Raw genomic sequence first — 13,985 nt, forward strand, 5'->3', positions numbered from 1 at the left:
AGTTAAGTCTCTGAGTTTAAAGCCTACCTGGTCTCCAGAAAGAGTTCCAGCATGGCCAAGGCTACACAGAGATACCCTGCCTCAAAAAAAACAAAATGATCCCTGGACTGAGTCTACCAGGTTGATCGCAGTCCTCGGGGGAGGACTTGTCCTGGAGGAGGTGGGAATGGAGGGTAGGCTGGGGGTAACGGGAGGGGGTGGGAGGGGGAGAATAGGGGAACCCATGGCTGATATGTAGAACTGAATGGTATTGTAAAATAAAATATATATTAAAAAAAATGAAAAAACAAAACAAAAAAATCTTGGGCCTTATTTCAGCAACATACAGAATCCTTTCTAGAAGGCTCCTAATCCCACAGAAGCTGGCAACATCTGCCCAGCTGCCCACAGGACAAAATCAGGACTAGTACCTGGTGGTGAAAATAAAAACAGCCACAATCCCTTACTGTCTCTGGCTGCAAGGGCAGAGCTAAGTGACTGTAACAGGGGCCATCTGGCCCACGAAGCCAAGTGTGACAAGCCTGCTCTAGCAGAAATCCCAGGGGCCTGAAATGACCAACATTAGGGCCACCAGGGCCAGCACCCCACCAAGGAAAAGTCCTCAGGCATGCTTCTGGTTTGCATGCCCACCCAGCACCTCCTGTGAAACAGTTCTTAGAAGAAGGATGCTGCCAGTTCAGGACTTCCACAGGCTCTGCATGAGTCTTACCAGAAGGTCTGCTTAGCCGTCTGGATGACGTTTGCTGACATCTCCACGTCTATGTAATCATAGTGCAGGGCGCCTGGGTCTGTTGATGACCCCGTCTCAGCCAGTAAGATGCCAATCCATCTGCCCATGTCTTCAGAAGATGATGCCTGCCACGGGGAAGAAAGCATGATTCTTTTAACCAAAGACAGAGATGTGTGACAGGAAGGGAAAGAAAATATGGAGCCCCAAGTGTGGCCGAGAAAAGAGCCACATGCATGGCCTGAGTGAGAGGACTGGCCTTGTGTTCACACTAGGCCCTAGAGCTAGAGGTTATAGGAAAATTATGGAAGGAACTAAAAGTCTGAGCTACCAAGGTGCCTCCCCATTATCCGAGAGAGGGCACCCAACTGGAAGACTTAGAGATTCACAGGCATCTGAGCCACAACGTGTTGTCACAAACTCTGCTGAGGGTCTGGAAACATGAGGGTGCTCTCCCTCCCCCACAGCTCCCAGATGTCCTGGCTACAGCTGGTGTGGTCTGAGAGGCTGAGCATGTTTCTCTTATCAAGATACTATTTAAAAGAACAAGAAGGCGACTTACCATGTCCACTGCATCTCTGCAGGAGTAACACTATTCTGTGGTTCTCACCGGCTCTGTATGTTTTTAAGACACCTGGGGGTGCTAGACCTTATGACCTCTTTAATGTATTTCTCAGACTACCTTTAAATTTGTAAGCCGTCCTTGTGAGTGCTTTAGAGACTCCATTACCTTTTAAGATGGTATTTGCAATTTTAACTAATTTGGTTTAAAGAGGTTGGAGAGAGTTTTGTATAAAAATATAGTTTTTATAAATAGAGACTGATCTCTAAGGTAAGCTGTTTAGGGAGGTTTAGGTGGTGCAGCCTGGATGGAGGAACTATGTTACTGGGGACAGGCTTAGAAAGAAAAGAGCCTCATAAACTTCCGGTTTGGAGAAGGATGTGAGCTCAGTTTCCTGCTCCAATGGCGATGTCTGCTGCTTGCTGCCATCCCTCCCCCCACATGATGGGCTCTTGCTGCTCTGGAACCCTAAACCCAAACATATTCTTTCTTCTCTCAGTTGCCTTGATCATGGCATTTTATCACAGCAATAGAGAAGTAACTAATAGTGTCGAGATGAATCACGTCATTAGTGAGACACATGACAGCAAGCACCTCCCTACAGGTCACACCATTCGGTGACACCACTTCCATAGGCTCCTGCTAAGGGTGCCAGGATAGCCCAGCGTCAGGAGGGGAAGGTACACTCCAAAGGAAGGATCTTCTATAGTCTATCAGGCCCATGCCCTGGAGAGTATCAGCAGCATGAGCTGGATGGAGAGACTGGGAGATTTGGGGGATAAACAGCCACAGGGTTTTCTGATAAACATCAGGCACTAGGACCATGCTGCCATAACTGGGAAATTCAGATTAAGACCTAGGCATCCCTTCTTGCCATCATTGTGGTTCTAGCAAAGCAGTGGCCCCTTACTTTTGTTATTTTTTCCAAACACGCATTGAATTATTTAAGAGTAGAGGGAGGGGGGGATCCACAAAAGAGTGTGGAAATCTGTGTGTTGGGACATTAGGAAACACCACAGTGGGGAAGGGCATGTGGCCCTTCTTTACACTGGTTCTGTAATTCCCCAAAAATGTGAGGAAGCACAGGCAACAGCCTTCAGCCTGCATTGCTGGCCCACGGCATGACCATCAGTAAGGTGTGTGTGTGTGTGTGTGTGTGTGTGTGTGTGTGTGTGTGTGTGACTCGAATGGCTTTTTTGTGTGTGGTTTTGGGGATGGAACCCAGGGCCTCGAATGTGATAGACAAGTGAGCTATATCCCTAGCCCTGTGTGTGAGCACTAAGTCACCTCAGCCCCACAGCCCTGTGTGTGAGCACTAAGTCACCTCAGCCCCACAGCCCTGTGTGTGAGCACTAAGTCACCTCAGCCCCACAGCCCTGTGTGTGAGCACTAAGTCACCTCAGCCCCACAGCCCTGTGTGTGAGCACTAAGTCACCTCAGCCCCACAGCCCTGTGTGTGAGCACTAAGTCACCTCAGCCCCACAGTCCTATGTGTGAGCACTAAGTCACCTCAGCCCGGTAGAAACAGCTGCTGACTTGGGAAGATGCCAGTTAAACAAGTTCTTGCTGTTCTTCAGGAGAACGAAATGCATTCTCCACCACCCTGGAGGAACACGTGCCTGCTAGGGCTGCAGGTGTTCTGGAAGCTAGAGAACTTTCTGCTCTTCATGGACTCAGCATTAAGGACACCTGCAGAGGTAGCTCCCACCCACCCCACCCTGAGCTCCTCTTCTTGTCCGGACACCCAGTCCAGTTCTCATCCTCCTGTGCCAGCCCCTGCCTCTTCTTCCCTGGGGCCTCTGGCATCTGCTTCTGAAGCTTCCCCTGAGACCTGCATCTGCTCTGAGGACAGCTTCCTCCAAGGTCTCAGCTGTCATTACTCAAAGGTCTCAGACCACACGGAGGTTTGCAAAGGACTCTGACTCTAGCCTATTGCTGGTTTTCACAGGCAGGTAAGAGGCCAAGAGGAACACCAGACTTGGCTGTTGTCAGCAGGGGTAGACACAGCATCCCAGACCTGGACTACTGCAGGCCTTCTGGGACGTGGGTTGCTGCACAGCAGCCACCAGGGGGCGCCGTCATCATCACTGGCGCCTTCAGGGACCAGTGAGCTCTGAAGGGAGAACGCAGGTCCTGGTCTAACAAAAACTAAACCTACCGTGAAAGCGATTGTGAAAATAAGCACCCACATTTTGAAACTCCAGATCTCACTGACTGCTTGACTGGACACCTTGACCCTGGTCAGAGCCCCACACCACAGCCATTTAAGATTTGGCTCTGCATCTGGTGGACAGTTTGCATGTCAGCCCACTGTCTACCACAGTGTCACTTCTGCTGCCCTTGTGGCATGAACACATTGACATGTACCCTGGAAAACCAACAGTCTTGACATCTGCGGATATATAGTGTGTGTGTGTGTGTGTGTGTGTGTGTGTGTGTGTGTGTGTGTCATACTCATAATAAGGATACTCAAAATAAGAGAAGGAAATAGGAAAAATAAATCTGGATTAATGGCAGGTAGAAAATAACAAGACAGAGGATTGGCGAATTAGTCCTTCAAAGGCAGCCAAGCAGCCAGGTGGTGGTGGAGGTGGCGGTGGCGGCGGCGGCGGCGGCGGCGGCGGCGGCGGCGGCGGCGGCGCACGCCTTTAATCCCAACACTCGGGAGGCAGAGGCAGGCAGATCTTTGAGATTGAGGCCAGCCTGGGCTACAGAGCAAATTCCAGAACAGCCAAGGCTACAGGGCTACACAGAGAAACCCTGCCTTGAAAAAGAAGAAAGAAGGAAGAGGAGGAGGGGGAGGAGGAGGAGGAGGAGGGACAGCAGCAGCAGCCACAGCTTGGGAAGCTGAAGGTACTCCTGCTCCTGTGTTGTGCAGCTCACCACCCTGCCACAGGGTACCAGGGACCCTAAAATGCCTTTTCAACTAGAAAACAGCTAGAGAGCTTTCCAAAAGACAAGTGAAGGAAAGTCCCCATGTGCCCCAGTAGCCTATGCTTAGAGAAGTATTTTATTTAATGGAGATTTTTCAACAAGCTATTGCCTGGGCACTTTGAGAAAGTGACCCATTATTTGGAGCTGGGCATTTAACTCTGGCAGGCAAAGTTGTCATGCGCAGTACCCTAGGCAGCCTGTGCAGTCCCTGACTCTCCAAAAGAGATACCCAGAAGATAGCTCAAAACAGGATGGGCCAAGGGAGGGAAGGGGCTGGATCAAAGTCAGATTCTGCAGGGAGCTGGGGTCTTCTGCAAAGGACCTAACCGCGGCGTTGTTGACAGCATGTGCACGCCTCTCTGGACAGGGGCCCCAGGGAATCCCATACCTCTAGCACGGCCACCTCCTGTCCATTGCGAAGCAGGCGGAAGGTCAGCGGGTGCTTAGAATCCAAGCCCGGAATCACCTCGCAGCCACGGAGAGGGATGGAGACGATGTGGGTCTTCAGGTCAGCCCTGTCCTTGTGGAAAATGAGTTTGCTGTCCTTCACTCTGCACCAGCGCTCCCGCCAGCGGCTGTTGGAGAGCACGTTCAGGTACCCTGTAAGGAGAGGGGAGCACAGCTCAGCCTCCTGAGCAAGCCAAGGCACAAGCGAGGTCTCCCCAGGCCCCTTGTCTGTGGTCTCTTGCAGGCCAGGGAAGTGCCATGCGTGAAACACGTGCTCACACCCCGGGTTTGAAATGTCAACAAAGAGAGAAGAGCCACTGATACACAGCTAACTCTCCACAGGACCCAGAGGCTTTCCACTGGTGCAGAAGCCGTTTTATGGCATAAGAACCAGTTTCAGCCGCTTGCTGCTTACATGGAAACCTGGAACCCACCCTGAGACAGTGACAGTGGGTGTGGAGTGTGTAGAAGGCCGTGGGGACTGGCAGCTGCCTGCATGTAACAGAAGAGAAATCGCATGCAAAACAGATCTAACTGCAAACACCGTGAGCAGGGCATGGAAGACAGAGAAAGAAAAGTGTCTGAAGATGAAAATCCTCCAGGAAGTGGGAGGCTCGGGGAGTGCTGAGCTCTCCAGCGCTGGATGTGTTCCAGCAAGTGACGGAACGTGGCTGGTATGAGCTCCCCACCCACAGGCCCGAGGCCTCCTCCTGGTCTCTATGTTCCATCCCCACATGTGGAGGCGAGGGCTTCATCTCATGGGGAGACTAACGCAGATGAAACCTGACTGCCTGAGTCTGGGTCTGTGTGATGGTGTTCCTGGTGCATCTCTCATGATACTGTATCTTCAGTGTGTCACACAGAGGTGTGATGTCATGCGTGACAAAATTACAGGGAGAATTATCCCCAACAGAGAAAAGTCCTCAAACACATGGAGATGACAGTTTGGGACTATCATAAACACAACGGACACTTGTCTAGAAATACTGAGGCATGAGCTGGAGGTTCCGTGGTGGCTGTGGCAGCTGTGGCCGTTGTGGCTACTATGGCCTCCAACTGTTCCACACTGCAGATCCCAGCACTCAGAGGTTAGAAGAGGGCTAGAGAGTGGGGAGGGGCGAGCAGCAGGGGAAGGGAAGGCGGTGAAGAAGGCCGGGTGTCACTTCACATGTATGCTCACACACTCAGGGCCCAGGCAGAGCTTTGTACATCTCTGGTGAATATTTTCAAGATACTACTCCATGAATACTCACATCTGCAAAGTGTAGGGCCTTGTCTAGGTGTGGATCGCCTGTACCTGTACCCACACACCCTAAAGTCTACCTCTTGATGAACAAAAACTGCCATTTGCCGTGACAGTCCAGACATCTGTGAGGTCACAGGGACAGAAGCCTGTGGGCTCTGGAACAGGGGACTTGCTGCTCTCTTGTGTTCAGGCAGCTTTTAAACTTGATCCCCAAGGGCCACCTGGGAAGGTGGAGGAGGCACCCTCAGGTGCGGGGAGCCCTACCAGAGGCCACAGTCAGACCCGATGCCTGTATGAAAGCAGAGGAGGTGGATAAGGAAGGTTATTCCCAGCACGGCTGCAGGCCTCACGGGATCTTCACTCTGTAGAGCACCGTAGTTACATAATGCTGCTCTTTCAAAGGCTTTTCATGTGTGGATAGAACCATTCTGGTTTGATGCTATTTTAAAAGGAAAGGCCTGCTTTAAAATGCAGTCAGATGAACGTCTTAGTGTTGTGACCACCACCTACAGGCCTCAGTCATGCTGAAAGCCACATGCTGGACTTCTGAGTAGATGTCACCTGTGTCAACAGAGCCTGAGTGTTTTCGGAGCACAAGTCCACAAACAGGATGACGGGAAGCCCTCGGGTAACTCGATATACTCCGTAGGCAAGGCTCACACACACAGCGACTGTTTAACCACGGTTAAAGAGCCACCCTCCCTGGGAGTGACAGCACACGCCTGCGATCCCAGCATGCAGCAGTGAGGGGCAGGGAGGATCAAGAGTTCAAGGCCAGCCTGGACTATATAATAAGACCCTGTCTCAACAATAAAAACTAACCAGTGTGGGAATACATGAATATATTTTCAGCACTCAGGAGGTAGATGTAGGAGGACGTGAGTTCAAGATCAACCTGGAGATCCTACTTAAAAAAAACAAAACAAAAAAAAGCACTGAACTCTACGTCATCATGGGAGTCATGGAGCTGCCAGGTAGGAAAAGGATTTGTCTTGTGAAGGTCTGCAGAACCAGCAGCTGAGCTGCCCTTAGCAGGGTCTAGGCAAGGAGTAGAAGATATAGAGGCACAGGACCTTCAGTGACCACACTGTAGAGAGCCTCAGACACCAGACCAGGCAGATAGCCTCAGACACCAGGATAGGCAGATAGCCTCAGACACCAAGCCAGGCAGATAGCCTCAGACACCAGGATAGGCAGATAGCCTCAGACACCAGGCCAGGCAGATAGCCTCAGACAACAGGCCAGGCAGATAGCCTCCGGCACTAAAGCAGGCAGGTGGCCTCAGCCAGCAGACTGGGCAGAAGGTACTAGGGCATGTGTCAGTAGTGAGACGAGTGAGAGACTAATGCACACCTGGAGAACTTAGCGGCGACACCCCTGAACTGCCCATGACTCTGGTTTAGGGCTCACAGGCAGCTACTTCCCCACGTGCACACAGCTGTCTCTGGACACCGCCCACCATCTGAACAGACAGCACTGGCTCTGCCGTGCCCTCTCTCCAGACAGAATCTGGCCACGGTCACCAGATGCCGTAGCTTGCCCAACATTTTAGCCACGGAGGAATGATTGCATGAGACAGGTCCTCCCTTAATTTAGACCATGACTTCATGGGACATTACCATATTTAATGCATTCTTGGGATTTAGGTTTCAAAGAGAGAGAGAAAGCAAGTTTCCCTGGATAACAGGCCTGGCCTACGTAAACAGAAAGCTCTTAGACATGTCCATGGTTCTGTGTTTGTCAACTGGCCTCGGTGGTACCCCACTTTCTCAGAAAGGGGGCTCCCAACTTTTTGTTTTCTTGGGGGAGGGAACACAGAGATGAGCAAGGCCAGGCAGAGAATGGCAGAGCTCCCCAGGCAGGGATCTGGAGTCAAAGGGTAGGTCCCACTCTTGGTACCAACACCCTCTGCCTTGCTGAGGGGATCAGCCAGGTCTGCAAGCTGAAGCAGACATCTGCCAGCAGAGGGTGCCAGAGTGCAGCCAGGACCTAAAGGCCTGGACTCTGGACAGGCACAGAGGCTAGGGGCTTCGGGGAACTGTATCCCAAGCTTTATATAAACAATTACACAAGGGTTTTGTTGTTTTGATTTGACTAGTTTTATTTTTTGTGTTTTGTGTGATTTTGTTTTGTTTTTGGTTTGTTTTTTGGTTTTTGAAAACAGGGTTTCCCTGGCTGTTCTAGAACTCACTCTGTAGACCAGGCTGGTCTCAAACTCATTGAGATCCTCCTACCTCTGCCTTCTGAGTGCTGGGATTAAAGGCGTGCCCCACCAATGCCCAGCTTGATTGGTTTTTGCTTGTTTGTTTGTTTTGTTTTAAATCTCACTCGTATTATAGTAAGGTGCTAACATATCTTAAAAACTGGGTAATTCTAGTTTAATATTTTGAGATTCTTTCCACTCCAAATTCTACAGAAAGAAAGGCAAGAATAAACAAGGCTTCGTTAGAATTACAAAGCCAACTTTACAGGCCCAAGACTCGACACGTTTTTCTCCTGACCCTGGGCGGGGCTGGTGTGTGGATGTGCTTGTTGACTTGAAGGCATGGCGGGTGAAGAATGGACAGCCACAGGAACGTAGGCACTCAGTGCTCGCACAGCTCCTCTTCCACTCCCACAGAAACCAAGGACCTGCCGGAGCCCATGTCCCAGACCAGCAACCTGAATCTCCAAAGCAGTGACTCGGCTACCATGTGCTGGGCCCATGCTGGGTGATGGGGGCCCAGCAGAGCAGTGTCATACTCTAGTAATGCAATGGGAGGCTTGGACAAGACTGAGATCCCAGGTGTGTAGCAAGTGAAGGTCTCTAAGTTTGTGCCCAGGATGGTGTGACTAGTGTAAGGTGCCTGTGGTAGGCGGTGGTGGTGGGGAGTTGACAGAAAGGAGAACTGGAAGAAGGGCGCACTTCCATAAAGTAACAAGAACCCCAGGACTACATCAGCCCATGGAAGGCCTGATGACAGCCACCTTGGGTGTGGAGTCTTGGTGCATCTCTGTGGTACATTACCTGGAGGGCTATGGGAGAAGCTGCCCAAACCAACACTAATGCATTCCTCAAAGACCTCTCAGGAGGACAGAGACAGAACCTAGGGCAGCCTAGCTGCATCTGCAGGTCTGCTCCTCAGCTCCTGAAAGCCCTGAAAGGGCACCCAGGAAGCCACAGCACCCCATCCACCATAACCAGACTGCAGTGCTCAGACAAGCACCAAGCTCAGCTCAGTAACTCCAGGGAGTCTCTTCTGACTGCTCAGCTGCTCTGCCCTTCTGGCCCATCAGCTTAGTGCTGTCTCCCGGCAGCTGCAGGGGCTCAGCTTGGCAGGGTCAGTCCCCCGGGCCTGAGTCCAGCTCCTTTCCTCTGCCCAGAGCCCTGCAGCTGCACTGACGGGCTGAAAATGCCCATTGTTCCCTGGTCCCCTAGAGATACTTCCCCTTACTCCTGCTCTGGCAAAGAGCTGCTTGGCAGTTTCAGATTTGTGTGGCAGAGGCCAGAGCTGTGTGGGGCAGCTGCCTCGGGCCCCTGCTCTCGGGATCACCCACACTCTCAAGAAAGTGCCCAGCATAGAGATGAGCCACTGTGTGAGAGTGCCAGCGCCAGCAGAGCAGCTTATGGGGAGGCCTGCAAGGCTGTGCTCTTCTGATAAGGAAATGCAGGCGAGGACACGAGTTACAGGGAGTCAGGAAATGTCTGTAGGGGTTAGGGGTCACCCATTCTGCCTTCACGGAGCTCCGAGACTCAGAGGGAGTCACACCCCTCCCTGAGCATCAGTGTTCTCTTTTGCCAGAGGAGGCTCCAGACTTCACCTTCACTTGCCTGCCTTGTTAATGCGCAACCATTCCTCCTAAAAGCATTTTTTTTTAAACCTCTAGTCGGGCCTTTAATCCAGCACTCAGGAGACAGAGGCAGTCAGATCTCTGTGAGTTCAAGGCCAGCCTGGTTTACATAGTGAGACCATGTCTCAAAAAAATTAATTTCTATTTCCTCCACTGACCCAGAACTGTTAAAAAAAAAAAAAAAAAAAACAGAAGCAAAACTCCTGACTTCAGTCATCACAGGGGCTGATGGCCAAACAGGGAGAGGGACTATGTCCCTAAGAGCTCCAGGAAGATGGAGGTTGGCCAGGAGCACTGTGGCAGGGTCCCCAGACCTCCCCACTGTGGCAGTTCTGTTCGGTTGGCTTTACTGCAGCCAAATTCTCTCCTCAGGGAAGGGACTGTGATGTGGAAACCGTCATCACCAGCTGCCCTGATTCTGTCCTTCTGTCCCCAACAGCCACTTGATGAGAGGGGGAGTCTGGGCTGCACCGGGCTCCTGGTGCCTACAGAGGTCATGATTCCTTCCTGATTCAACCCCCAAGGAGGGTGCTCAATGGGGGCAGAGGGCACTGTAAACAGAGTGACTTGGAATGAGGGACTTGTGTGTTCACACCGATGGGAAGTGGAGTCTGCAACAGCGATCCACAAGGACAGTTACAGCCCTTTCTTGTTTTCACTTCTGTTTTTCTGATAGAGAGTCTTCTCACTACACAGCCCTGCCTGGTTAGTACTCACTACACAGCCCTGCCTGGTTAGTACTCACTACACCGCCCTGCCTGGTTAGTACTCACTACACAGCCCTGCCAAGTTAGTACTCACTACAGCCCTGCCTGGTTAGTACTCACTACACAGCCCTGCCTGGTTAGTACTCACTACATAGCCCTGCCTGGTTAGTACTCACTACACAGCCCTGCCTGGTTAATACTCACTACATAGCCCTGCCTGGTTAGTACTCACTACACAGCCCTGCCTGGTTAGTACTCACTACACAGCCCTGCCTGGTTAGTACTCACTACACCGCCCTGCCTGGTTAGTACTCGCTACACCGCCCTGCCTGGTTAGTACTCACTACACCGCCCTGCCTGGTTAGTACTCACTACACAGCCCTGCCAAGTTAGTACTCACTACAGCCCTGCCTGGTTAGTACTCACTACACAGCCCTGCCTGGTTAGTACTCACTACACAGCCCTGCCTGGTTAATACTCACTACATAGCCCTGCCTGGTTAGTACTCACTACACAGCCCTGCCTGGTTAGTATTCACTACATAGCCCAGGCTAGCCTTATTGGCAGCAACCCTCTAGCTTCTGCCTCCTTGGTACTAGGATTACAGGAATGTACCCCCATGCCAGGCTCCATTCTTGATTTTTTTTTTTAAAGAAAGGAAAGGCCTGGTGGTAGAACACCAGCCTAGAACATCTCTAGTACTATAAAACAAAACAAAATCAAAAGACAAACAGCTCTCTTTCCGATTATGAAGTTTTCCTCCTCGAAAGAACTCGGTAGTTCTCCTGAGTATGGTAACAGGGCTATTACAGTATGATGTCGAGTCCACTCTCATGGAGGCTGTCCCCAGCGGCCTGGCCACAGCCTAACATAGGAGCTATAACAGCACCCTCCACCTCTTTGCTTTCCCACGGTGTCACCGCTGGCTGTTACACATGCATTCCTCTGGTTTGTTTCCTTTCTTTATCCCCTAGCCCAGAGGCCATGGTGGGCAGGGCTGGCTTGGTTGCTGCTAGAGACCACATGCTTTACCCAATCCCTGACAAAGCAGCCCCCACCCCCGGAAAAAAAAGGACAGAAGACAAACTGTGGGATGGACAGCTGTCTCTGGATCTAGAAGTTTGAGGCAAAGGAGACTTGGTGCTAGAGCTTTGGCTTGTCTTGTACCTGTATCTGGAAACGCTGGAGTGGAACTGGGGAGGTGTCATCATGCAATAGAGAACATTGTTTTTTAACCTTGAGAGAACCTGGGAAGAGCATTGCATACCCCTGAAGATTCTTCCATACTAAAACCTGAAAGTGCTTTCCACAGTTCAGACGGCCCCAGAGCACACCCGGGGGCAGTCTGTTGCTCTGATGCTGGCACGTGGCAGGGTCTTACCACAGGTAGGCACGTCTTCCTCCGCTGACGATGTCTGCTCATCTGTGGATGGCTTCTTCTTCCCCAGACCAATGATCTTGGTGATTTTCTTCCCGGTGACCTTGGACACAGTTCCCTTGCCATCTGACTTAGGGGTTTTCTTCCTCTTCACTGTCAACACAAAAGTGTGTCTTAACCATTCATGTCGAGTGGGAAAAATCACAGCATTAATCACCAGGCCATTTTTCCCCCGCAAACTGTTACTCATCATGCACATGAACATCTGTGATGAACCAGCTGCGGGTCCAGATGTTGGGGTCACAGAAGGGTATGGCTGTACCCAGAAAGCCTATACTCCAGGGAAGACCAGCTATGGCATGTACACATGTGCATACAGACACATGTGCATTATCAGACACACATGATGTGCTGAAGGCAACAAAGGATGGCAAATAATGGCAAGAACCATGTGAAGATGGGAATGACAGGAGAGTAGCTGAGTGGTCAGAGCCTGCCCTGGCTGACTGCTCAGACATAAGGAATGAATTCTGTCTGTCCCAGAGGGAGCAATGCCCAGGTAGGAAGATAGGTTGATACATTCCATCAGTGTGGGGAAGATGGAGGTGCCCAAGAAACCAAGGGAAGCTGGTGCCTTTGCAACAGCAGGCTGGCTGACAAGGGGCAGGTCTTCAAGGAGGAAAGGAAGTGGGTCCTCATTAGGGGTCTCTGTCCATTTTAGACACTACTCTAAGCGTCCCTGTCCAGAGCTCTCAGATCAGAGGCCTACCTTTCAGACTATCATCTCTTTTGGCCAGGACAGTGATGGCTAGAAACTGTCAATATATAAATCTAGACACACTTTGCATAAAAAGAATTTTTGGCTTCCCCAATAAGACCAGAAGACCTGGAAATCTGGCACTCACACATGCATCACCTTGATGCAGAGTCCATGCAGGTGATCACAGCTCCAAGTGCTGCCATAGGGCAGTTCTCACCCCTCCACACTATGCCACGGGGGGAGGTTGACTGCCAACTGGTGTCCTGCATGTGCTCCTACTCAGCCATGGGTACCCCCTCTTCTACCCTCAGACTTCAGCCGTGAACCCAGGGACGAGGCTCAGAGAAGTGAGGATGGATGTGTAAGGACACACTTGGACCTGAGGGACCTGATCCTTCCATCTCAGTCTCTTAAGGGTGCCATGTGCTAGAGCCAGGGTGCAAGGCCCTTCCCTAAGGGTCTCCGCCAGTGGGACACAACCTCACTTGGGGTGCACTTCTGCATCAAGACCAATACAACATCACCTCTCTCCCTACATACTTCTAGTACAATCCTTCAACCATTTGGGACAACCATTTAGGCAACACAAAGCCTTTTGGAATGCAACAGGTAGCCAGGCTCCATTCTCCCTTTTCAGAAACAACTAAACCCCAGCCCATCACATGAATTATTTCAGAGACAGAACATCCAGAGACATGTGACACACTATGGAATAATTCTCCAACCCTTCCTCTAAACACACATGCTCACTCACAAATGCCTTTTCAATCCTCTCTGGTGATGAAGAGGAAATGCTCCCCATTTCTACTTCTACCTGTCCCCCACCCCAATAAGATGAGTGGGTGAATTCCTGCCTCCCCTCTGATGTAAAAGCAAGTAGCAGTGTCTGAGGAAAGAGCTGCTATACTGTGGCTAAAAGATGAAGCCATGAAGAATTTGAGGACAGACAACATTCTATACTGAATGTTCCTGCCTTAGCCCCACAATTCTGACCCCAAGAGTGGCTGTATTTGGAGATGGGAGTCCTAATAAAGAAGGTTACATGAGGCCATGTGGTGTGGATGATTGATGCAAAAAGTAGTGTGCTTTTATAGACTTCACAGAACACGTGAAGACACAAGCCGGGAAGAAAGGCCCCCAGGGACCAGCCCTAACCATGGCCTTGATCTGCAGCCTCTGCTGTTTGCACCTCAGCCTGCAGCTTGTGTTTTTAGAACACAGACATTTTTTACTTATTTTAAATAAACTAGGTTAAGGCCTCCTGAGTTCTTAGGGGAAGTACCCCTGAGAATGTCTGTGCAACCCCTTTTCCATGCTCTTAGACACACATTTACTTACTGAGTACTGAGAACTTATCAAAAGCCTCGGTGGGAAGACCCAGCACTTCCTCCTC

General features: G+C 50.9%; 1 protein-coding gene across 9 annotated transcripts in view; it reads right to left on the bottom strand.

Moving 5' to 3' along the window:
• Afap1 (actin filament associated protein 1) overlaps positions 1 to 13,985 on the bottom strand; it is a 122,443-nt gene that overhangs the window by 25,092 nt on the left and 83,366 nt on the right. For all 9 annotated transcript variants that reach the window (XM_076545716.1, XM_076545714.1, XM_016004032.3 and 6 more), the window contains 3 exons: positions 11,836 to 11,985; positions 4,612 to 4,823; positions 710 to 855 (listed from right to left, as the gene is read on the bottom strand). In XM_076545716.1, coding sequence (XP_076401831.1) covers positions 710 to 855; positions 4,612 to 4,823; positions 11,836 to 11,985 — 508 coding nt within the window. The remainder of the gene's footprint in view (positions 1 to 709; positions 856 to 4,611; positions 4,824 to 11,835; positions 11,986 to 13,985) is intronic.

This window comes from Peromyscus maniculatus, chromosome 10 (assembly GCF_049852395.1).
Source record: "Peromyscus maniculatus bairdii isolate BWxNUB_F1_BW_parent chromosome 10, HU_Pman_BW_mat_3.1, whole genome shotgun sequence".
NCBI lineage: Eukaryota > Metazoa > Chordata > Mammalia > Rodentia > Cricetidae > Peromyscus > Peromyscus maniculatus.